Source organism: Oenanthe melanoleuca, chromosome 2 (genome assembly GCF_029582105.1).
Source record: "Oenanthe melanoleuca isolate GR-GAL-2019-014 chromosome 2, OMel1.0, whole genome shotgun sequence".
Lineage (NCBI taxonomy): Eukaryota > Metazoa > Chordata > Aves > Passeriformes > Muscicapidae > Oenanthe > Oenanthe melanoleuca.
The window spans coordinates 108,684,955-108,711,778 of record NC_079335.1 but is presented as its reverse complement, the minus strand read 5'-3'; the positions used below and the strand labels follow the sequence as shown (position 1 = coordinate 108,711,778).

At 39.5% G+C, this 26,824-nt stretch overlaps 1 protein-coding gene across 1 annotated transcript in view; it reads right to left on the bottom strand.

Annotated features, from left to right (window-relative positions):
* GADL1 (glutamate decarboxylase like 1) overlaps nucleotides 1–23,068 on the bottom strand; it is an 80,828-nt gene extending 57,760 nt beyond the window's left edge. The window contains exons 1-8 of the mRNA XM_056485619.1: nucleotides 23,002–23,068; nucleotides 11,801–11,970; nucleotides 10,876–11,002; nucleotides 9,123–9,213; nucleotides 8,469–8,575; nucleotides 6,854–6,969; nucleotides 913–992; nucleotides 743–797 (exon numbers count right to left, since the gene is read on the bottom strand). Of these exons, the coding sequence (XP_056341594.1) occupies nucleotides 743–797; nucleotides 913–992; nucleotides 6,854–6,969; nucleotides 8,469–8,575; nucleotides 9,123–9,213; nucleotides 10,876–11,002; nucleotides 11,801–11,970; nucleotides 23,002–23,008 (753 nt within the window). The 5' untranslated portion in view covers nucleotides 23,009–23,068. The remainder of the gene's footprint in view (nucleotides 1–742; nucleotides 798–912; nucleotides 993–6,853; nucleotides 6,970–8,468; nucleotides 8,576–9,122; nucleotides 9,214–10,875; nucleotides 11,003–11,800; nucleotides 11,971–23,001) is intronic.
* Nucleotides 23,069–26,824: the final 3,756 nt, after the last annotated feature.

Genomic DNA, 26,824 nt, shown 5'->3' with positions numbered 1-26,824 from the left:
CCATGGACTAAGGGCTGAGCTCTGAACTCTACTGCTCTGATGCAGAAACTGGAAGTGAGAAATAGGGTAAGCTAACCAAGCTGAAAGAAGATCCTCCTGGAAGCCAAATCTAGTCCTACCAGCTCTCTAAAATAAATTATGTTGACTATAGGTAAGGGCTGTCTTACAGATTGTGGGAATGTATGTCTACAAACATCAGTGCCTTTCCAAATTCTTGCCTTTGACTTTCTGCTTGGCAAAGTCCCTAGGGGAAAAGAGGCACATCTCTGCACTCTCACTAGAATAATGGGAAGGACAGAATTTGAAGCTTGTAAGGTAGTTTTAGAGACTAAGCCACATGCTACAGTTCCTGCTCACTGCAGAGGCAGTAGAGCAATAGCTGCTGTAATTAACTGAAAAACCCTTTTAGGAAAACATACTGCATCCATTTAAAAAGGGATCAAGGGCAAAAGAAATCCTATAAGAAATGTGCTAAATACTTCAGAGCAGCATTGTACTCAGGACTTTCATTAGCAGGAAACACCCTGTGGAATTTCCCTCCCTTCTAAGAGTGTAGAACCCATAAGCCTTGGCTTGTTCCACAAGTTTGTGGCAAACTTGCACCTGTAAGAAAGACATTGTTACATGAACTGCCCTATTTTTAAGATTTTGGTCACTCTTAGTTTTCCTTCCTTTCACTCAGACACAAGCACACAGTCTGCATACACTCCTCTCTCCTTCATGCTCTCTCTCCCCCTCTCACCTCTTTCCTGGCCCGCTGGACTTGTTTCTCCAGTTCCTCAGGTATCATCTTACCTCTAAGGGACACAGATTTAAAACTTTTTCAGTTACATTCAAATAGGTTAGTTATGTACAGCACTACTGCATTTCAAAAAGGCTCAGAGATCAGAGTCATGGCTTTTGCTTTCTTACCTTTCATCTGTTTTGATGAAGTACACATTCTCTGTACCAATACCCAGGAAGGAGGCTGCTTTCTTCATGGAGTAATGGCACTGTAGATGAGAGAGGCAGAAAAAGAAAAAAAAAAAGTGCACACACAATTAAACAAGAGAAACTAATTCCTTAACATAGGGAACAGTAACAAACACAACACCCCCTAACAGCAACAACAGCACATTCTAACACAAAAAGCAAACGGATAAGGTACATATTTCAAAGCCCATCTTGTATTTAACACACACAGAAAACTGGGGAAAATAAGACAAAAAGTGTTGTGCACCATGTTTTAAATGCAGGCTTAATAAAAATGTTCGAAACTCCATTTCATGCAATTTTTCTTAAAATGAAAAGTAGAAGCTTTGAACTGTCATCAGGGAAGAATTATTAATTGTTTCAAAATGTTTTAATAGTACTGAGTCAAAAGTATCAATGAATGTAAGATTTAGGAAATGCATGAGGAAAAGGGTCTAAAGGTTATGCAACTCAACAGCCTGGAAGCAATTAATTAGGTCTGAAAGTCCAAAAACACCACTCCTTGGAAACTGGATCCTTAGTTTGGATGTATATTTGAAGCCTCTACTACTTTATGCTTGTAAAAATTCTGTATGCTTTCTCTAATCCTCAGCTGATGCCCACTACCAGAGGCAGGATATTCTGCTGAACTGACCCATGGCCTAATTCAGCAAACCATGTTCACAGTACCAAGGAGCTCAAGTCCCAAGACCTTCCAAAGCTTCAGATGTGGTAAAATGGGGATTTGCAAGGCTTTCAACATCCTGTCTCTGCAAGAGGGTCTGGAAATCATGGTGGTGTGAAGATATTCCTGTGAATGTGAACCTTAGAAACTATTATGAGAGCAAGCAGACTTTAGACAGGACTCAGTACCTCTTCGGACTTTACTGTGGATTTTGCAAAAGGTTCCAGTGTGGGACTCTCTACCTTTTTCAGAAAATCGAGTTATAATTCTTTTAACAAAGAATTTCAGCTAGGTCTCATCACAGAGACATATCTGAATGGGTACACAGACACATGCAGCCCACTTCTCACTTTGCACTGAATAAAGGGCATCAGTCTATGAAGCCTGCAAAGTGAGTCTAAAAGAGGATTTTAGAAATGGGTGTTTATTTAATCAGAATGTGTAAAATAACTAAGGTGAGAATGCTATTCAAGCCCAGAGACCACTATACACTTTTTATGAATTTTTTTTCTTTTCAACAAATAGTAATGGTTTATCTAACCATACTTCTTTTATAAGGACCTGCTGTACTGTGGATACTGTTATTCCAGCACAAGGACACTTTGCCTTATTCCAGAACAAGAGTACACTGATCTCTGCTTAATTTATCTTCAAGATTAGCCTGGGAATTAAAGATACTTCTTAACCCAAAGATATTTAGAAGTCAAAACTTCCCACTAATAGCAGTGGAGTCACTTTTGAGAGTACACCATACCCCGTGGGACCAGCCAGTTCTTCTCAGAACAAGACCATCCAACCCTTGGATTATCACTCCCCTTCTCACAAAAATGAAATTGTCTCTTTTACACATTATTACTGAAGGGTTAAAATAATGCATACTCCAGCAAATGCAAAGATGTCTAGAATTGTTACTTTTCATACAGGAGGTGAAGCCAGGTGGTTAATTAATTCCATTTTCTTCCTGAGAGTTCACACAAATGCAGTTACTGCAGAACATAATTATGAAAAATGTACAACATTTTAATGTGTGGGCATGAATATATTAAGGGTATTAAAGCCTGTCACGCTTCTTTTGATGAGATGGATGATCTCAGAGGGCTCTTTTTCTTTTTGACAAAGAGGTTTCCCCCACCATCACCCACTTTTTAAACAAAGGCATACAAAGGCACTACCTGATGCTACTGAGTAGTTTTAAGAAAGCTTAATTTGTAACATGACACATCCACAAGGCCTTTAGGGCTCAATCATTTAGACTCTTGCAAGAATAATAACATACATAGGTGGATAATTAGTCTTACATTGCATCAATAAAGGTAATAATGATTGTAAGTGGCTGTGTGCTGTTCTGCAGAAGCTTGGAGATGTTTTTGATTGACTAGTGAATCACTTAAAATACAAGTTGCCTCCATCACTGACATCTAGCCATTACTTTCAAATGAAGGGTATGAATCACGAAGAATAATCAGATTGCTCCAAAATGAGTAAGCAGCAGACCTGCACATTCAGTATACTAGCAGGCAGACAATCAGTAAAGTATATATTTTATTATAAACAATGGTATGAGAGACTGGGAGAAAGATAAAAGAGGCTTGAGCACCTGAGAGATTATACCAAAAAGCAGAGGAAAAGAGAAGAAAAGAGGGAATACAAAAACAAACAGGTTGCAAGATACATTCTTTTTCCTCCAGAAGTACTTCTGTACTACTTGGAAAACTCTGTCCTTCAGTAAGACAGAAAAAAGAACAAGACCCATTATACTACATGGACTTGGAATATGCTTCCTTTGATGAAAAAAGAGGTCTTCCAGTTATATTGATTGGAAACATGTAAGAATTTCTTCTCCCCTCTTCATTACTAGAAGCCATTATGCTAAATCACATTGCTTCATTTTAAGAAAAAATATACCAGGGAACATTTAGCAGCAGTTAGTGTGCCTTGTGACTGTAATTCACTTTCCATAGTTTCCTTTCAAAAAAAAAAAGATAAAGAAAAACCCAGATGAAAAGTATTATTTTAAATACTGTGAGTTCAGATTACTCTTGCCGTGTGTTTTACAGTTTAGTTTGCCTGGAAAAATTATTAAATCTGTAGTCATTTGTAGTAAGAAATTACCACCTTTGAGCACAAGATCAAATTGGTGCATTTAAGTTATACTGCTATACTATTTTACCTATATCTAGACATAGTTTCTATTTCCTAATAATGTTTGCAAAAAAACAAGGCACTTTCTACCTGTGCTCCTTAAAACAGAAGATAAATTTGTATTTTCTTGATTTAAAAAAGTTTCCTAGTAATATAATTGCATAAAGCAATTACATTATTATGAGATTGTTTTATTATCCATTTTTGTCTGTTGTAATTCCAACAGGGGACAACATGATAAGTTAATGTTGTGTTCTCTCACTTTATTACCTTCATGATCAAGTTGCACTGGGGAGGAATTTAGTTTCATTTCATCTAAAAAAATTGCTCATATCAGCATGTACATTTCAACTGTTTACACATCTTCTCCTACCGTTGCTTATCTCCAACTTACCACATTTCTACCTTTCAGATCAATGTAACACATACTTATGCCAGAATAAAGCTTAGATGGGACTCAAATAGCAGAAGGGAATAAAAAGATGGGCTGATATCTATAACTAGAACCGTATTTATCTCCTACAGAGTCACAAATCATGCCTTCAGAAAACAGGATATAACAATTACTCTTCTGCTGCTACTGTCTCAAGGGGAATCACTCTAATGGTCCAGCAAAAATACTACAGAGTAGCAGCATAAACAGCGTTCACTGTGTGTCATCACAGTTTTAAATATCTAAGCATTTACTTGCAGGAACAAGGAGCCTTTTTATTCCTGAAGGCCAAGCAGAATATGTGAGGACCTTGGGTGGGCCATGCATTAAATATCCATCTTTATGTTATCCAAGAACATACAGAAAATGCACAGCCCCAGGTCACATAGGTCATTGACAGCCTGTGCATTCTCCTGCAGCAGGGCAACTCTTTCAACCTGACAAGTGCCAAACAGACTCAGAGACTTGGCAAATCAAGGCAAAAATCATTTCATTTCAGCACAGCAGCCAAGCCCTAAAATAGCACAAGGGCCTTTTACAGTCATGTCCAAGTATTGTTTTATTTTTCGTTTGTTTTGTTGGGTGGGGTGGGGGGCTGGTTTACAATTTGCTTCTCCAGGGACCTCTTCAGTTAAAAGAAAACAAATCCAACAAAAATGAAGGATGTTGGGATGAGGGGATTGAGTGTACCCTCAGGATGACATCAAGCTGCGTGGGACATTGATCTGCTGGAAGGTAGGAAGGATTTGCAGAGGAATCTGAACAGGCTGGATTGATGGGCAAGGCCAAGGGTGTGACATTCAACAAATCAAAGTGCCCAGTGCTCATCCTTTCAGTTATATTGATTGGAAACATGTAAGAATTTCTAACCCCTCTTCATTACTAGAAGCCATTATGCTAAATCCCATTGCATCCCATTTTAAGAAAAAATATTTAGCAGCTATGGTCATAAGAGTACCACCTAATTCACTTTTCATAGTTCCCTTTCCAAAAAAAAGGAGAAAGAAATATCCAGATGAAAAGTGTTATTTTAAATGCTGGTTACATATATTCTCAATATGGCATATCTGAGCCAAAGTTTCCAAAAGGTCATGTAGCTTGGACTCAGTACAGGCAGATCTAAAATAAGTATAAATGAATATACCCATTTCCTCCCTCATAACACTGAATAAATACTAGTGATCCTAGGAAATAGTCACATTATCTAGCCATTAAAAGCATCAGCTTTACAGTAAATAATTGAGTACTAAAGACTACATGGTTGTGTGAAGCAAACTAAGTATTAGAGATCAAAAGCATGGCTTTACAAATAATTTACCAATTTATTTTTCCTGGTCATTTCTATGTTTTATGGTTTTTGCCTTCTTGGTGAACCAAAGACATAAAAATATATTTATTCTAGCAGCCAGTTGAAATTTATTTTGACATTAAGTGTTTGCTTATTTCAGAGTAAGAAAATACATTGTAGTTAAAGCATGCAATGAAATAAAATGTTACTTCATGATAAAAGTTTCATGGGCTTCACTTCAAAAGTAATTATGGAACTTTCTTCAAACGCATTTTTTCCTCCTTAACTATTTTGCAGATGTGACATGGTGGATTAAGTATGAACTGGCGTGTCATTTCATACACACACTTTTCAGGAAAAAAAAAATGAAAACAAACAAGAAAATATATTTTGTTGGGGAAAAAAACCTAAAAACCACCTTTATTTAGGACATGTGGGCTCAGTTCCAAAGGACATGTTATCTTGGAAAACATACAATGCCTTCATCCCTTAGGCTTCTTCAAAATAAGCCTCTCATCAATTTACACTGCAAACTGTTTGGAGCATAAACGGCTGAGCTAAAATTATTCTACTAAGTCTGTATTTTCTAATACAACAAGGTTTTGTGCAGGCTTCCACTGAGGCCTTTATACAGTAGAGTCAGAATCAATAATAACTCTGCACTAATCAAATGATAAACTCCCAAAACTGAGGGGACAGTGAAGAGAAAAAAACCTCCAAAAACTACCTTCAGAATAAATGTATGAATGTAATTCAATTTCCCACAGGCGTTTCGGACTGATATTATTCAAACACTTCAAAAAGTAGCCACATATTTTCAATTATTTAAAGAAAAAATGTCTAGAGGTCCAGCATTTTTTTTTCTGAGAGGCATATGGTGGGTTTGATTCTGTACCACAACCAATCTGTACTCAGACACAGGGCAAAATGGGAGCTGCTGAGAGCCATCTCACAGGTCCACAAGCACTCAGTTTAGTACAAATTAAACATGCAGAAAAAAACCTTTGACATCCAAAACCTACCTACAGCTCCTGCTAGACTAAATGCTGTGGGAAATCAAATGCTGCAGACCTCCACAATACAGCACATGCATTCTGCTTCAGGTTTGCCCCATGCACAACCTATTCTTAGATCAGCAGTTTTCAAAGCAGGAACATCTGTGTTTGTTTTCTGAAAGCAAGAAAGCTTCTGCAGGGAAATTAACCATCAGACTTCTCCACTTAGCTCCAATATTCCACATCATACACTGATGTCAGAATTCTTGCACCAGTGCCCCATCAGATATGTAAATGATATCACTTTGCAGCTACTGAAAAAATAAAGTTCAAAAAGCTTTTCTTTGTTTTCATTTTACCTCTTCTGAAGCGAACAGAACCAGTCTTGGCAGACCTGAAAGCCCTTTCTCCTTTATCTCAGGGCAAAATTTGTACCTTGCTAAGTTCATAGCATACATATTAGAAACAGAGCCACCTGCAAAAAGAGACATACAAATATTGTATTAGCCACAGTACAAGCACCCTTCCTGCATCTGAGTGCTTGACCTATTAAGGGAAAAATAAACCCCACAGGCATCCTAGCGATGCATCCATCACAGTTTATTTCCTCCCCTGAAGGCTACATGCATAAAATGAGCCTTGGGCTCTGCAGCAGGCATGGAAACAGAGGCTGCTTCGAGGCTCTTTGGGGATGTTTCCTGAGGAATAAGAGCTGTGCCCAAGCAGTCCTTCCCAACAGAGGAAACCCTGCCACAGCACCTTCCCCTCTGCACTAAAGCAGAGCAGGCTCAGCTGCCTGCACCAAGCTCAGAGCCTTGGAGATCTCTTGGGCAACCAAGCCCCAGAGGACCATGTGAGAAAAAGGTCTTCGGGAAAAAAAACCAAAAAGGTCTCTGGGAAAAAAAAAAGCCCAAAAAGATCTTTGGAAAAAAAACTAAAAACACAGTGAGTGGGAACTACAAGGTAAGATCTGAGCAAGTTTTATTCACTCAGGAGAGGTTTTATTCACCCAGAAGAAAAAAAAAAAACAAAAAAAAAAACAAAGCAGGAAGTAAGACCTTTGCATAAAACTAGAACCAAAAAAGGGACAATTAATTTCTCTTCTCTCAGTAGATTACTAAGTTTTAAGTCAGAAATTCTCCTGTAAAAGTAAGGCTTCTACCAAAAATACACATCAAATTTGATGTGAGAAAGAATTCCATGCCAGTAATATATTAAAAAATGGGGATTTTTAGCTTGTTTATTTTTCTACTACTCTTGTGTAGGCTAAAATTACTGACTTTGTTTCAGTTTTGGGGGGAGGGAGTTTAAACTCATGTACTCATTTAATTTCTTTCTCACCCTTAAAATAGATATAAAAGCTTCACATCTAGCACAATTAATTGTTATCTGAATAATCTGTGAAATATCACCATTGCGCTTCATAATTTCAGTGCAGTGGGCTGAAGTGCTGCCTTACAGAATGTTTGAAAAATGTGGTTTATAAGAAATATCTGTTTGGTCTGCCTTACCATAACACTTAATAAAATTATTACAATTCAAAGGAGTTAGGATCCTGTAAACTATTGCTCCATAGTTCATAGGCAGGATACACAGACCCCTGCCCTCAGGCACTATGGGTTGGCATCCAGCACATAAATCAGTTCCCTGCCTGTCAGCTAAGTTGAGTCCTTCCAATGAGGCTGTTGGTGTCGTTAATAAGGTCAAGAAGGGCACCAGCTACAATTATTTCCCACCATTAAACAATTAATTTCCAATAATTCCATATAATTATATTTAATGTAGAAGTGTTTTCACTCATTCACTGGTCAGAATCACTGAATTATTACTAGAAACACATAAGATAAGCCTAGATTAAATAGTTTTTTGTATCACTACACTTTTGCATGCATTTTCAAATATTTTACATTATGGCAACATTAATAGAATTAATGGAATTAGGCAGTTTATAATGACTCAGATTGAGGTTCCTACCTGGATTAAATATACCATCTCCTTCTTCCCAGCCTATGAATTCAATCATTTTCTTGATGACTGCTTCTTCCACCAACAGAAACACAGGAGATACTTCATATGTGTATCTAAAGAGAAATAATAGCATGATAATTGGTATTAAAACTACAGAACTCATGGCACAGAGCATTGCTAAAACTAGATAAAGGCTTCTTGCTCCTTTCTCTTATCTATCAGCAGCTGACCACCAGCAGCAGTAGGATTCTAAACCAAAAACATTATGGATCTGATCCAGTACAGCAATTGCTTAGTTTCTGGCAGCATCTCATTGACACTTCCATTCTCAAAGTAGTGCACTAGGGCTTGCTTTTAATGTAAGTCACATGCCTAAACTTCATCTTTACATTTGCAAGTAAAACAGTAGGCAGGTAACCATTTGCATTCAAACAAGTCTAGGTTTAATAGCATTGGAAAAAAAAAAAAAAAATCTCTCCTCTTAAACCCCACCTCCAGCCAATCAGAATCAGCCTGTTTTGTCTCCCAAAATCTTGTACAATTCCTACCTCTTCTGTAACACTGAAAACAGAAATCAGAAGCAATGAAGCCAAAGAAGCTCTTATTGCAAAAAGCATGTTATGTTAATACATCATCAGGAGGACAAAGAACCACACTTACACACTGGGGTTCAGTGCTTCTGTAATGAAACGAGCCACTAACGAGTAATAATCCATTCCAGCATACAGCTGATTGAAAAACCTCGGATGATCTGAAAATACAGATGAAAAGTAAGTGACAGGATACTCCAGAAAAGAGAATACATCACTCTCCCTCTCAGTTGAATGCTGATCATTGCAAACCACAATTTACTCCATTTACTCAGTATTCTCTGGATTTGCTGTCCTTTCCTAAAGTTGGGCATTCCTTTGAAAGTAGATTTGATAAGCACTTTCAAACCTCAAAACATGTATTGAGAAACACAAGTGGTGCACAGAATAAATGTGAGTTGTTTACAAGTTCAATAAATCAAAAAATGAAAGGGATTGACAATTGAGGGTACATAGTGGTTTTAAACGGGGGTTTTGAGAGGCCACAGTTGATCCTCAGCCAAATTTTGCTAAGCAGCAGAATACAGGAACCTGCTGATCCCAAGCAGCTGTGATTTTTCTCCCACCAAAGTCTCAACACAGAGAGAGAGGCAGTCTAACAACTTGGAAAATTTTGCTGCATATTTAAATGAATGAGAAGTTAAGAGAATTTGTTTACCTGCCTTGAAACACTGAGATATAACTAATTTTGACAAAATTCTATGCTTTGCTACCTATAAAAACAACTCAGTTCAACAGCGGGGTCACCACCTAAATTTTAATCCAGCACAGCATTTTTACATGCAAAACCAGGTAAACAGTATGGCTCCATTTATATTATAACTGGGCCTTCAATAAATGTCTATGCTCAAAATAAAGACAGCATATTTTTATACACTACATGCTTGCTAAGGTGACATAGTGTAACAAATTATAATCTAAAGGCAATTTGCAGAAGTAAGATAAACAGAACATATTCCACTAGCTCTTTAATTATATCAGCATATTATTAGTACACTCCCCCTGCAGATCAGTATCACCACTCTTCTGTGGTTTTCAAAAGCATAAATTCTGTCTCAAAATAATTTTAGTTTTACTCTGCAGCAACAGTGACTGTAGCAGGGAATGCAGAATAGAAATGCACAACTAACTACATCAAATGTCTTTCTTACTTACCAAAATACAGCCTAAGACACACAACATCTGAGATCCTGAGCTACTGATTCACAGTGCTATTTCCTGAGCAGGTGTTGTGCATCCCTTTACACCAAGATTGAATTACCCTGCACATGCTGCAGGAAGGTTAGCTGTAGAGAGCTAATCCTGCAGAGCTGTGGCACACTGTCTCTGAAACACTGCAGGCTCTCTTCTCATGGTGTCTGCAACAGGAATTACTGCCTATCAGCAGATTAACACCCTACAAGACTATTGCTCAAAGAGAACAATAACAAATGGAGGGTAATCATCACTAAGGGCATATTCTCGTGAGCAATTCTCATCACTCAGACAGCAGGAAATCACACAAAAAGGTCCTTCTCCTGCCTATTTTGCTAGACTGTTACATCATTTATCTAGGTGACTTTCCCAAGACTTCAAAATTACAGAATCTACTATTAATGCAAATGGCATTACGTTAATTATTTTTTCATTAGTTTGCCATTATTACATATTTTAATCAAACCTATGGTGACCAGAATCCAGTAAAACATCTGTTTGCACATTTGTATAGGCAGGAAAGAAACAAGCATTCATGCTCCCAGTTCCCCAAAAGGTGACAGGGCTTTGTAAACATTATCCCATCTAAGTCAGCATGCAGAGAAACTGTGTAAAAATCCCATTCCTACTGGTTTTGACGCTGTATTTTATAACATCACGGCAGAGCTGCAGGATCTTCTGATGACATTCTCCAGTGTCCCTCATTTCCAGGTCAAGAATCTGCTTCAGCTTTTCAGGGGCTTGCCATTCACAGACCTAGAGATGGGGAGCAGGGCAGACAGCATCAGTGAACAGTTTAGCCAGGAGCAAGAGGTTGTAGAGGTACAAAGTAATCTTTTTTTGCTTTCACAAAACTTCCCATGACAGGGCAGTGTGCCACCAGAAAATATACCCAGTAAACTGGCCTCGTGGGGTTTTATCATGTCTCAGGCAGCACTCAACCATAAACATTAGAGTGTAAAACGCTGAAAGGCAGAAAAAAAAAGAGGCCTGCAGCTCAAATCCTGTCCTTAGGTAAGGATTTGTAAATCACAGCATTTTCAGATGCTATTCTGTCAAGGTGGGAGCAAGCAGTGCATGCCCAAAGGCAAGCATGGTTTATTTGCAGGACCTCTTCCCATACAGCCCCTTAAACAGGTTCTGCAGAACCCACAGCAATGTTGTAATGCTGTCCTTTCACGGTGGTACCACACCCACTTCCCTCCTTCTCCAACACCAGTGCCCCTGAGGAACAAACAAATAACCCCACTCCAAAGATGAAAAACACTACAGCCATCTGTGATCTCAAAGAAAATGACCCCTGTATTCTGAAATTAAAAAAAAAAAAAAAAAAACAAAATCATTTTCTGGCAGATATGTATGCTAATTATGTTATTGGAAGGTTTAATAATACATTCTTTATTAATTTGTAAGGCTGCATTTTATTTTGGAGCCAAGCACAGACTAGAAGCAATTTTGAGGCTACTTAGAGTGCAATAAAATACAGCTTATAAGAAACTGATTTATTGTTCTTGATCTTCACTGCAAAGTCTCAACAACACTCTATGGCTTTACCTTTTCTGTTACATCATCTGCTTTCTGGACAACTTCTTCCATTATAATCTTACAGGCCTCTTCCACAAAGTTCTCTCCTGCTTTTGAGTCCATTATTGGACCATTTAGGATGACCCCATCCACCAAAACAGCATTCTTCTTCTGCAGCATCTCCTGCTTGCAAACACCAACTGTAAGAGAAATAACTCATCATTAAAGCCAGAATAAATAAATAAGAAACTAAAACAATATTCTTTCACTGCTGGAGATTTAGTCAACTCTAGAAAAAGCTCATATGGACTTTTTACCTGAACAAAAATCCTAGATTTTGGCGGAAGAGTATTTACAGACAAAAAAAACCACATTACTTCAAACACAAACTGTTACTCTACAGGCAATAATCTCTAACATACAAAAGCATGCAAGGGACATTCCAAACACAGAGAAAAATACAGTTCTGGCTTAGAAAATGTTACAGCTGTATAAATAGAAATACAGTGAAAGATAATGGGCATTTTTCTTAGCTGAAAATGTTTCCCCCCACAAGCCATCCCTCTGCTCCCACTCTTTCATGGAATAATCTTCAGCTTTGTTTCCTGTATCTTTGTGCTGCTCCTTCCCCCCAGCCAGTCCTCTTGCTCGGAGTCTTCTGCATTCTTTGCAGAATGCTTCACTGACCCACACTCCATGAAAATAAAACATTTCGATGTCACATACCTGTACTTCCTTCTGCCCTTATCCTATTAAGTGCCCTCAGTCCTGGATTACAATAATCTGCTGGGCAGATTATCTTGTTTATTCCTTTCTCCAGTGATGATCTCTTTCCCCTCCCTCACTTTACCCACGAGACACTCTCCTTATGTGCTGCATCAACACGTTTTTACTTCCTCCTCTACATCACCCCTGAGAGCTCATCCAAGATGCTTGTGAGACACCGGCCAGCAGTAGCAACCACGTATCTCTTTCATGTATTGATTTCATATGGCGAGATCAGGACTCTGGTTTTCATCAGCATGAGGATGAAGATGAAATTGAGACATCTGGAGATATCAAGGGAATAGATATTTGAAACAGTATCGCGCTGAAAGGAGAAGCGGTAACTACTGTAGGCAATTATCTGGGTTACAGGCAGTATCTGTTCACAGCTCCTGCTTGGAACAGCTGAGATCTGTAATGCCAGGCAGCACTGCCACCGTGGGCAGCACTGTCCTCCTTTACAGTGAGGATGGTGCAAGGCTGGGGCGTATGGAGAACCTTCTATGCCCAAAACCACTTTATCTTATTGCTTTACCTTTTGCTCCACTTACAAAGTGGAGAAGACAGGCAGCTCCTTCACAGGTCTGAACAACTGAATTTCCAGAGTTGCCAGGCACTGCAGTCTGACACATTCATCATGCTTATCATAATTACAGCTCCTCATGCACAGGAGGACATAGAAGAACAACAGTGCTGCTTAGAAGTGTGCGTCACTTCAAGGTCCATTGATTGAAAGAAACCCTGCTAATCCCATGAGCTTCTATTTTCTGGTGACTCAGAGAAGCTATTCAGTTCATTTTGATTTATCAGGAGAGATATGACAAGCAAGATAAAATTCTGACATGAGATGGGACCTCACACTTCTCATAATGCTGCCAACAAAAATGACACACACACACCTTTCCCCCACCCCCCACTATGCATTTCTGAAATTACTTCTATTTTTAATCCAAATGGGGCAGCACACTAAATTTTTCTGAACTGAGTAGCCTTCAGTCCACTGTTATAAGAAAGGCATAAATGTTCTTACTGGACAGATGGAGAACAAGCAGGCAAACAGTATTAAATCTTCAACAGTCAAAGAGGGAAAAATCACAGAAATCAAAAATGTCATTTCTCATCATGCTTTCCAGCACACCTCAGCAGAGGCACTGTAAAAAAACTGCAGCTTTGGAAAAGTCTTAGATGTTTATCTCTGGAAACATAAGCTAGTAGGTCAACTTTACAAGATTTGAAACCCTGGGTATTACTAGGAAATGGAAGGCATCAGGGCTTTGGGCATAGAGAACAGAGACTAATTTTGTGTTGAGACTTAATTATTTGATGCAGAAATAGCTGCCTTAAGTACTATTCAGAATTCAACAAACACTAAAAAGAATATCAGCCTTAATATCACCTGGAGAGTCTATGATCTCTATGTATGTCAAAGATGTTTTGTTTCTACAAAATAAGAGGACAGGATCTAAAAAAGACTGCGAGGGAGATTAATATCTATAGCAGGGCACAGATACTTCCTTTGTTACAATTGATACTTCCTTTGGTTACAAGCAGAACAGATGGTGCAGCAAGGGCACTCACTAACTCTTCAACTCCTTTTTTTTGTTTGTTTGTTTATATGGGGTATTTTTGTTGTTGTTGTCTGATGCATTAGTTTTGGGCTTTTTATTCTCCTTCAAACTCTCAGGTGTCTGCCAGAAGCAGAGTTGTGCAAAAGGTTTCTATTGGTAACTCCCTTCACCCTATTTCTGTCACTTTTGCACAGAGACAAGATACTAGTATTTCCATGACTTTACAACGATCTTTTTACAGGAATTCTGCAAAAGCAGAACTTTACATTACTTTTTCTACCAGGTCTTTAGGGAGCTGAGCCATAGGTCTAACAGCTTCCCATTTAAAGCAGGTCTGTTCACCTCCACACACAGTTTTACAGCCTGCATAGGATGCTTTGTGGATCCTGAGGAAGAAGATATGCTCTGGAAAATGGGTGATGGTCTCCTCCAAGTACCCACATCTTTTACAGAACTTGAGCACAGTCTATGAAATAAAGGCAAAGCAGAGAGGTTAGAATGAAGAGATGGAAGACAGATTTAATTTCAACAGCATTTTACCTGTGTAAAGCTCCAGCAAAGAGTTTGTAATTTTGCCTGTACTTTATTTCATGGTATAATACTCCTTGCAGTTATTTACCACTTCCTCAATAACTTTTTGGTTATCACTTATGATTTCAATCTGAATTTGTTGCAAATTCTGCCCTGGAATATACCATAAGACCATTACTTGAAATTAGCAGAAACCATTATTTCACAATCAGGTGCTAAATCAAGCCCCAAGCACACATATTTTTCTGAGGTAGTCTTCAGGTTTTGGAAACCACTATTGGATAATACATTCTTCTCATCCCTCATGAACTTTCTGCAGCTGGTGATACTTAATCTTGCACTTTTAGTTGTCTGACTTCTGGAGTTCTTATGAGATGACTAAACTCTATCAAAAAATTAATGTGTTTCCACTTGGTTGCAATAAAACACTGAAGAGGAAAACTAAGTAGATGATAAACCTCTGAAATTCCATAACACTTTTTTCTTTTTATCACATTTTTTTAAAAGAGGACAATGACCAATTTATTATGCTTTAGAGGTGAACCTCCAAAAAGACTCCAGGTTCACTTTCTATGCCACAGTTAAATAGATGCCTCTGACACATTCTCAACATCCAAGCTAAGAAACACACTATGCTGATGATACATGTTGTCTCTTATTAAAAAAAAAAAAAAAAAAAAAATCACTCATCAAATGCTCACAACATTATTCATAAAATTTTTGGGCCTTTTATATATCTGTCTCAAACACACCTGATTGCACTAAAGGAACATAATTTTCTTTGAAGTGGGAAAGCCCACTTCATAGAAACAGCACCTCATCACATACACCTCTTTTGTTTTCAAATATGAGAGGGAAACCATCAAGAGATGTGACTGTAATAAATGTGTTCTTTCCTTTTTGAGAATACAGAAACACACTCTGAAGCAGACTCAGAAAACAGACTTCCAGAAAATACATCAAATACAATTTCATCCAAATGGCTCCAGGCTTGAAACAGAAATAAAAATTCAGCAAATGGAAGTGCTTTAACACAGAGATTAAGAATTACTGACTGTTTAAAATATCCTTCTGCAAAAGAGAAGACTCAATTCTGCTCTAGTTGAAGGCAATTGGGCATTCAGCCACTGGCTTCAGCAGCAGCAAAATCAAGTACATAATTCTCATATTTCATCCTGAAAGAAATATTCTATTACAGAAGCCTAAGTATTTCCAACCAACATTTCATTTTTATGATCAATATTATTTTCCCAGCAGAAAACATAAATTAATTGGAGTTGGAATAATGTACAGAAAAAAAATAAACATTTTTTCAGATGTTTCTATAACTTTATGTAAGTACTACCATATATTTTAAAAGCTTCATCTGTGTTTCCATATTTGACTGCTAAATTCTTGCACTATGAAAAAAAGCTGAAGCATCTTACTTGGTCTGTTCTAACAGTATTTGGGAGAGTAGCATGAAATGACCAGAAAGATTTACTGCTTGCAAGGCAAATGAGAAAACAGAAGGGGGTTCTTGTGAAAGAGTAGCTTGTGCTTGAATGCCAGAGCCAAATCCTGTTCAGTTTATACTGTATTAGCACCACTGACTATTCAAGGGAATGTAAAATGCTGGCTTTGGCCAAAGGCCTGTTTCTGCTTTGTAACAAATGCAGTAGTAATTGCCAGCATTAATCAGAAAAAAAAAATTAAATTTCTCATTCTGTGTGATCTAGTCATGGGTCTTCTTTCAGTGCGTCCAGCAAAACAAAACTAGTGCCTTCAGCATTGAGACTCCACACCATCATGTTTAATGAATTACTGTGGTGCCATATCATGTATCAAAGCATTAAAACACATACTTGTCCCACACTATGCAGCTATTTGAGTCCCTTGGTATAAATAGTCTTTAAAGACACTTCTGTTTCTTTAATCACTGCTCTCTGTACATACGAATAAAGTAAAGCCACTCCAGTCTTAAGGCAAAAATACATTATTTGTTGGTAAACTGATTTCCCAAGCCTGTCCCCAAGTAAAGGAGATGCAGTTTTCTTAAAATCCAGTATATGAAATTACTTGTTGTCCTGGAAAAGCTATCCACATGAAAAAAAGAAGTAGGCATGGGTATTGTAGGGCTTATGCAATTCCCCCTCTATTACATATTCTTGTTTTCAGATTTATGGACCAGGCCTCTGCATAGAGTACAAGTTGGGTGCTTCCCCTCAGTAGGTCAGCAACAGGCACCCCCACACAGGAATCCTCTGACTGTGAAAAGGCAAATGTGACCTTTATAGAGAAGGACCCAAGGAAAACAAAAGTGCTTGTGTCTGGGCTCCAAAACCCCTGAATAGACTCATTGAGCACTGAACAGTGACAGCACAACAAATGGCTCCTATTCTCCATCCCACACCTGAATTTCCCTTTCCAAAAGGAAGGGTTGGGAGAATGAAATGAGAAGAGGAGAGCCAGTGATTAATATCTGACAGGGAATGCAAGGACCATGCTGTGACAGAGGTATTTCCTGAATTCTGAGGGGGCACTCTTCCTAGCCCAACACTCACACATCATGTTGTACAGTCCTAGGCAGGACTTGCTAAAGAAAAAACAAACAAAAAAAAAAAACAGGTAAGACTTACAAAATAAGATTCATACATTTTTCTGCAGCCGGTTCTCAGGGATTTATGTTAATTTTTCATAACAACTCTACAATGTCCTTACCAAGTAAATGCAGGAATGATTCGTGCTGTAACATTTCCAGTTGGAAGAAAGGCTGCAGAGAATTGGAATCCACCTTGATGCAAAACTGAGAAATGGTAAATGTCAACTATGAATGGAAATCCCAACTCCCTGACCCCAGTGGGAGTTGTTCTCACATGTTTTAACTCTTAACACCTGCTAACAGTGTAAGAAGCATCTGAGAAACAAAACTCTTTTCATTTTAATTAAAAGTTGTGTATTGATGATGAACATCTAATTTCATTCCTTTTTCAGTGGGAAAGTGGCTGAATCTGCAACATTCAATTCAACCAAAGCACTATGCATGGGATAGCCAAGTTAACTTCAGGTAGCTGAGTTCAAACAGAAATGGTAAATAGAGGTGTGACCCACATAGAGCATACAAAATCCCTGAGATTTTTCTGGTTCCCATTGGAAAAAAAAATATTAAATGAAAACACAAATAGGGTTTTTTTTCCAAATGGAAGTTCTGCAACTTGTTTTAAAAGGGTTCCTGACAGCCTGCAATTTCATGCAAGAACTATATTTCTAATATAATATAAAATCAAATTTTAGCTCCAGTCTTTCAAAAATCAACTAAGAAGGCAGTAATTTGCTAAAACTGAGTTTTATGGGATTTAGTGCAAGTTAAAATGTAGAAATAGATAAGAAGTCTAGGAAGTTTTACCTGCACATTCAAGCTACAGTCAAAACAAGTCTTTTCCTTTCATTTTTTCATATCATAAACACTTCCATATTTTCTGCTTCTCACAAAGGATTTCCAATTGCTGCTCAATAACTCACATCCACAACATAACTCTGAGATAGACCCTTATTTACTAACATGGGGAAACTGGTGCATAGCTAATCAGGATGTAACTTTCCAGACCACTAGGTTCTCTGAACTCATTCCTACATAGATATTCATAATTTATTAGCCTATCAGTTCAATGTAAAAGTAGTTTAAAGTACCTCCATGCACTTTCAAAATGGAGCAAGTTGCCTTGTCCAGGCTATTTTAATGCTGCTGGTCACATCAGCAGAAGTCAGTCACACAGATGAGGGACCCAGCAGGGCACTGGACACAGTATTGCAAGTTTAAACCCCCTGCCATGGGTCTACTACCTGATTTTGGGAAAGCACTCCTGAGCTGCAAGAGGCCAGGCTGCTGCATGGCACTGGCAGGTGCCAGCAGAAGACACTAGCAGCTCTTTCTTAGGACATCAGCCTGGATGGTGCCTGGTGGAAACACAGATCTGATCCTACTGTGCACACTAGGGCTCAGCAATGGCAAGCTGAAAGAGACCCAAAGAGAGCCACCACACTGCCTGTAGTCTCACTGCACCCAGGTCTGCACCCATCTTTCCTCCATTGGAAGCAGAAAATGGATACCTTATTTTGTTTGGGGTTTGTTTGTTTGTTTGGACCATGCCAAAACTTAAATCAGTCATTTGACCTCAGCATTAGCGCTGCAACCAAATACCAGGTACATACAGCATTTGTCACTTGCTCTTTCCCCTTCAGGCTGGTGCCAGAGCTTTTTAACATGATATATTGGCCCCAAAGAGGGCTCAATAATCCCTGAACAATGGAGTAGGGCTGCTGGTGAAAAATTAGTTGAAGCAGCTCAATGAGACTCTGCAAGCTGTCCTATAGTGCAACCAGCAGAGGGATGCCAAGCCACTTAAAGACAATCTTTCTTGTAGAAACCATGACATTTGCCAATGGATAAGACCATATTTATAAGGCTTTTCAGCATACATAAGATGAGATGAGGCAAAGGGCAGAGATAGCAAAGCTTTAGAAACACAAGCTTTTCTAAACTGTCAAGATTTAACCAAATGCTTTGTAGAGTCATTGCTACCTCGCTGACAAAAGACTGTGGTCACTAAGAGCCACCTTTCTCACAACATTCATGGTACTGGAAAGCTTCTGGTCCAGTGGATTTTACTTTGAAATACAATTCTATTTCAATTCTGATACCTGACAAGTTTTTCATTATAAAAATTAAGATCACATATATTCAAAAAATGGTAATAGAGATGGACATACATACATACTTTTGAAATAGGTCAAAGACACCTTTTATAACCCTTAGATGAGGCCTGACAATAATTATCAACAGAAACAACCACTACTGACATGCTACAAAGCCACGAAAACTTGCCTTTTCAATTTACTATTCCTTCATTGCACATGTATAAACCCCAGTAATGTTAAAATAATATTACTTGTGTGCACATATGGGAGAACAAAAGGGGGAAACAGCCCAAATTTAGCCATGTCCTGCTGAGTATCCTGGGCTTATCAATGCTTTACCAACCACTACCTCCCACAACCTCTGCAGTTTGTGACACAAGACAAAGCAAAAAAAGGAAATTTAACTAAAAAAAAAAAACTGTTTCAAATTGGACCAGAGTGGGGGAAACCAGAAATACAAAGACATGTATGTCCATTTTTTCTGCCTTGAATACATAATAAATGCTTATGCAAATATAAATGATCTTTACAGAAGCAGGCAGCTTAAAATAGTCAAGAGCTGGGAAATTAAGGCACACGAAATCGAAACTGTTTAATAGGCAATAATAGCTGAATCAGTACCCAACAAGATCGCATAATGCATGAAAAAGTGACAATTTTTGGTTGTATAAGTGACAGTTTAAAAGATGCCTTAATCAAGAAATAAAAAATGTTTATTGAACTTCTCAAATGTCAAATTAAGCTTCTTCACTAAATGTTCATTAACTTCCAAGAAAATTCTTATTAATTTTAAAGCACCATGAATGCACTCACACAGAATGGATTTATTTGATGCAAGCTTCGTTTCTTGCAAAATGAAGTCTCCCTTCCTCTGATGAAGATCCGAGTACCTCTTTTATCAGATCAGATTTTAAGACACAGGAGAGATCCTCTCCTGCTGCTCTGACCAAAATACTAACCTGAGTGCCACATTACCAGCCCCTTAAAGTCTCCCAAACTTCCAGGGTGCTTTACCATGCCTCACATTCCAGCTGTCTGAGATGGCATCATGGCAACACCTCACACGAAATGTTTGCCAGCTCGTCTCCCCAATCTGCTGGTGGCATAAAACCATGTAACTCCTCATTGACACCAAACACACACTGAGCCACCAGCAAGTCAGAAGTTAAAAAGCAGCATATTGCTCAAATGCTGGCTGCTCCTCTCCTCTTGTTACTGCCAGCTCTACCTGTTGATGAGCTAGCAACCTGCTTTAAACTCTGCTTAACACACTCAGACTTACACCCTACAAGAAAACAGCTCACCTATTTTTTTTTTCCTTCAAATACAGAATTTGCCAAGCTTTCTCCGTGCCAAATCAACCTTGGAAAACCACCCTGATGCCAAATGACTGAAGTATATATGCAGTGAAGATCTCTTTCTGCAGCTAGGAGTAGGAATTTACAACTTGGCCCCCTCTCATTGATGGGATTTTGCTGTCTTCGGTGTGAATGGAAGCACACACAAAAAAAACATCCTCTTACTCATCCCTGCATAGTCATTAAGGTTTGCCTTGTAGACAATGGTGATGTCTGAAAGAAATTAGGCTCAACTACCAATCAGCAAGAAGAAATTCAAGTGGTCACTTTCAGATACATTGAGAGAGGTTAGAAAAGGAAAAAAAAAAAATAAATAAGGAAAAGAACCCGGACTGCCACCCCTCAGACTGCCCCCACTGTGCTCACCACAGCAGCTATGGCAAGTGTTAACTCTGCACATTCAAGTCTCCACTCCACTTTGCCAGCTGCTCCAGCTGTGCAAAGCAAACACAATGCTAGTGCTGCAACAGGCAGGTGCCTTCAGTCTCTCTCCCAGATGCTTTCCAATAGGACTTTAAAAGATAAGAGCCCATAATATCAGTACTGAAAGGAGAACTGCACTGATCAGCCCAGAAGGTCTAGTTTTAACAATGGGCTCACATCTGTTTATGGAAAAAAAACAAATTCAGCTGGCAGCGAAGTTGTACATCCTCAGGAGCCATAGAGCAAAACTTTTACAGTAACTTGAGCTTATAGAGAAGGCTACAGTGTAGCTTAATTTCATTCACCATCCCACTTAAAAGAAGCTCATTCAACAGATAAAACCCGGCAGAAAACACAGCAAATCACCAAAAACAATGGAAATAGAGGTGTGAGAGTAAAGAATTACCCATGAGAGGGAAAATGCAAAGAAATAACAGATGCTACTCATTAATGAGGTGGTGAGACTGGAAAACCTGCAGTAACAAGGGTGGAGATCACATTACCATTAGACACATTCTGTCTCACCAGCACACACGCATGGTTTGGAAGGAAACGAGGGAGGAAACTGGGACTTCTGGCAGCGTACAACAGGCAATATTTGAACAAGAAGAATACTACCCAGCTATACCACCAGGATCTCAGACTTAGCGACTGCTGGCAGTGTTATCTTTGGTGTTGCTTTGGCAGAGGATATAAATATAAGCAGCATCTGAAGCAAATGACTTTGGGAGCTGCTCTCACTCATACAGTACTGCTGCTATTCACGTCGTTCAGCTGTCCTTACAGTACAGCCTGAAACTACTACGGGCACCAGAACATATTTACTACACACCAGAACTGTCATGTAACTATAAAATGCTCATTCAATTTACATTAAATAAAGCAAAAGGGATCCACTGTTTTTTAAATGTTACATTTCTGCAGTTTTCTTTCAATTACATGGTTTTGTTCTGAGTTCACAATACAGTGCTAATAATTTGGATCACCCACAAATGTAAGAGGAGACTTCTCAGCCTGGGAACAAAAGCTTTTTCACTGTTTCATCGATGTTTAGGGTAAGATATAAAAGAAACTTATTAGGTTTCAAGTAATTTTTGCCAGTTTTCTTAAGAGAGTCACAATTTGAGATAACTGAAGAAATTGTTATCAAGAATATTGATCTTGTGGGAGAGAGGGAGAGCCATCTGCAAACACTTTTACTATTTTCTGACTTAGCAATCAGCTTCCATTCACAACCCTAAGGACTTCCTCTTCTCTTAACCTTGCAAATTTAATCTCTGCATTTTCTGAGCTCCTCCGACAGCGTCATTATTGTATTAGCCATAGTTCATCCACAGTCCCAGCTTCCATAAACATATGGTCAGCTTCCACTTTTCATTAACTATGCAAGGCCTTCCTCTTCATGCAGGTAAAGAAGTTGATAACACCTTTATAAAACAGGATTAACTTCAAAGCAAATCACTATATTGCTATATATAAGCATGTTATTCTGGTGCCTGATGGCAAAAAAATTAAAAGTTTAAATAAAATGCACCCCTCTTTAAAGACCACTTATTTCAACAAAAAATACTGCCCTGCAATGCTTGTATGACAAACATTTGTCATTGTATGACAAACACGTTTGTACCTTATTAACCCATCCCGGCTGCGCTGTCACAGGAGGAGGTTACGGTGGGTCCCCGGCAGGCAGCCCTGCTCTTGGAACCCACCGTGCCTCCTTCCCCGAGCCCCTCTGCTCGCCCAGCCCGGGACACCCGCGGTGGGGAGGCCGCAGGAGCCCTCAGAGCGAGGGAAGTGCCGCGGAGAGAGAGCGGCTGCCCGCTGCCCGCCCGGACCGAGCCCTCCGCGCCCCGGGCCCAGCGGCCGTGAGGGGCCCAGCGGGGCCCAGCGGCCGTGCCGCAGCCATTACCCTGCATCGCGCCGCGCCGGAGAGCCGCGGGCCGCTCCCGCTGAGCCCTGCCGCTGCCGCAGCCTGCGGGCCGCCGGGCCCGCTATAAATACCCTCGGCACCGCCGGGCCAGCGCCCCTCCCGCGGGGCAGGGCGACGGGCACGGCCAGCCACGGGCACGGCTGCCAGCCACGGGCACGGCCGCCAGCCACGGCCCCGCACCGCGCCCGGGCTGCCCTCGGTGCCAAGCCGAGGGGCTGTGGCAGCCGCTGCCCGTGGTAGCGGGCTGGTTCCGCTGCCTCTGAAGCCTGACCCGCTGCCTCGAAGCCCTGTGTGGGTGCGTGGCTCCCCTGCGGGCAAGCAGCCCTGAGCAGCGCTCGCCCAGCCCGCTGCCTGCCCCCGCCGAGGGCAACTTGCACAGAACCACAGAGCAGTCTGAGCTGGAGGGATCCGCAAGGATCATCAAGTCCAGCTCTTACTGCTGCACAGGACATCCCCAGGAATCACACCATGTGCCTGAGAGCACTGTCCAAAACACTTCTTGAGCTCTGCCGGGTTTGTGCTGTGATCACTGCCCTGGGGAGCCTGCTCCTGAGCCCAACCACCCTCTGGGCGAGGAACCTTTTCCTGATATCCAACCTAAACCTCTATAACACGTATTCAGGCCATTGCCTCCAGTTCTGTCACTGGTCAGAAGAGAAGAGATCAGTGCCTGCCCCTCTGCTTCCCCCCATATAGCTGTATTCTGCAGTGAGGTCCCCTCTCATTCTGCTCCTACAACCTGAACAGAACAAGTTTAAGGGCTCTAGATGAGTTGTGGCTGACATCCCTGCTCCAGTTCATTCCAGGACACCCGCCCCATTCAGCGCAATATAGGCCTTCTTAATCCTCATCCCTTGATTTCCTCCTAATTACTAACTCTTAAAATAAATTTCCTCCTAATTACTACCTTCTGAAAGAAAAAGGTAAACAAGCTTTGAGTGCTGCTGTGGCAGGAAGGTCTAGAAACATCCAAAAATTAACTACCAAAATTTTATGTCCCTCCCTTAAAATTCAATCCTGATTAAAATTTGACAGAGATGTTTGGAAGTAGTGAAATATTCACATGTGAATTAAACATCTATTCACAGTAGTATCCTAATTTTTCTTATTTGCAGGGAAACAAGTGTAGCTCTTTTGTAGCTTGACAGCAGATCCTACCAAGACACTAATGACTTGTACAATTGGAGAAGGTAATTTTGTAGCCCAATAGATACCCTACACTGCAAGAGATAAGTATTTTAACCTCATTTTGATAGAGAAAAGGGATTGGTATCACTAAATTAAGAGTTTGTAGTTGCTGGGAACAAGCAATTGTGGTCTGATTGTATTCATCATGGGTAAATGAAAGACAGCCCCCATCAAAACTATGCACTTCTGCTGCCTCAAAGAGCTAACTTCCCCAAATTTCTGAGGAAAGCAGTAGGGGTGGCTGACAAGGAAAAACATATTTAGTGTGAATGTCAAAAGAGGGGCTCTCACAAAGCCTCTCTGAAATGGCCAAAAGACTGTGACTTTGCAATCACAGAGAGCAGTACCTTTACCATAAAACCTCAAAGGTGGCAGTCACGAAGCAAATAGAAAACAAAGATAAATTATATAAATTACAGTTGCTATAAATAGCAAGTTACAATATCAGAAATCGATAATTTAATAGGGAAGAAAAAATATCCACGGTTGTGAAAGCTAAAGACAAAGAGGACATTTAATGTGTGTTAGGAACAAAAGAAAACCCAGTGATGATACTGGCTCATGCAGTAAATGTAGTTCATAAGGGGATTTGTGCTGATGTGTAAAATATAAACATGTCCTGTAAGTACTTCTGTGCTACAAAAGAAACAAGTAGATGTATCTCAAGGGGATTATGAAGAACTGCCCCAACGTGCTAGTAATAGAGAAAGGTAAGAATAATGATTTGTGAAATTCCAAAGGGATGTTAATCTTTTACCAGTAGTCAAAAAATGATAAATAATAAAGGGAGAAACATTTAATTTAAAAATATTTCAAAGTAATTAATAGAAATAATTCCAGTCTTTTTTATGAAGACCGGGTCTAATCAAACTTCCCTAAATTCATTCTTCAATGAGATAGCTTGTTTGGTTACATGCACACTGATGGATCAGATTTTAAATTTGAAAGAAAACATGGTACCCCATGACACCATTAAAGCATAAACCATTTAAAGCACTAAATTCATTAGGCCTTGCCTAAATGACTGATGACAAAAAGCAAGAAAAAGCAAAGGAACCTTCTTTGAATGGGTATGTTTGAAAATGACCCAGTCCAAAAGGAAAAAAATGGCAAAGGTAGCAAGCAACCAAGTGAAGTAGCCAGCATTGAGTGGCAAACTGGACCTTGTCAGACAAAATACATCTGCTGTAGCTAAATCCCTGTAATAAGCTTGAAGGATTGTAGGTGTACAAACACTGAGAGGGTGATGGCACTCTCTGGAAAGGATTTAGGGGCTGTAGTCACCAACTCATCCTAAACACTGATGTGATGTTGCTAAAAGGAAGGATTAACCTGTATCAAGGGAGTAGAAAATAGGGAACATAGTTTTCTCTCTGGATATATCTCTGATGATGCCAATCTTGCATACTGTGTTCCTGCCCATGTTTTGAAAAAAAAGTTGAAAAATAGCAGTGGGGGCAGATTAAGAGCTGAAAATGTGATTTGAGAGTTGAAGAAAAATGCTGCTAAGTGAGACATAAAGAGCACAATCTGTTTATCGTATCAAAAAGATTGACTTGATTACAGCATATAAGTACCTCGATGCAAAAAAAAAAAAACTGGATTCTGAAGGGCTCTCTAATCTAGTGGAGAATGGCATAACAAGAAGCTGTGGTAGAAACTGAAGTCAGACAAATTCAAATGTAGCAGACAATTTTTCTTTTTAAGGTGACAACACATCACTGGAGCAGCTAATAAAGGTGCCAAGAAATTTTTAATGGTTTTGTGTCCCTCAACCAGGGCAAGATGCCTTTCTGGGAGACAGGTTTTAGCCAAATGCAGGCTACTGCTACTCCTCTCAGTGCTTGTACATGTGTAAAATTTAATGACATAGGATACAGAGCAGATCAGACCATATGACTAAATGGTCCTCTGTGTCTTATTTAATTTTTTCTTCTTATGTTAAGTAATTATAAGTAGGGTTGGCTACTGGTGAGCATCTGCTCAAGATGATATTCTTTGTCAACTGACTGCAATCAGTCTGAAAAAAATGACTACTCTGAGTGTGTAAGATTCTAAATTATTGCAGTATAAAAGACATTCTTGGCAAGAAGCAGAAGAAATACCAGAAGACAATCAACATTAGTCACCTATTTTCATTTGTCAGTGCACAAGCTGACAAGATTTCGATTCATTTGTGTCAAAAATGAGCTCAGAAGAGCTTAAGGAGGAGCTGAAGGAAAGGGCAGCAGTATGAACCCATTAAAAACACTGGCCATCAGACTTAGGTAACGTGATAATTAAACACAGAGTTTGAAATGCTGGCAGGCAAACCAGACAACTAATTCAATGTGCAATATTACACTGGTAAATATACATCAGTTTTAAATATTTACGAATTTCTTGCCCAGTTTGTGCATAAATGAATCAGGTTACCTCACCTGAAGCTATGATCCCCCATAATGAGCTGTGGTATGCAGTGAAGACTAAAAGGTTTGACACGACCAGTAATGCCTACCTCTCTGAAAGCAGCCAGGACCACACAACTGAATTGTGTTGCACATAAACTATTGAGAACTGCATTAAAATATTAATGAACTTACATTCTTCTTAAATTGTTGTATTTGCCAGGATG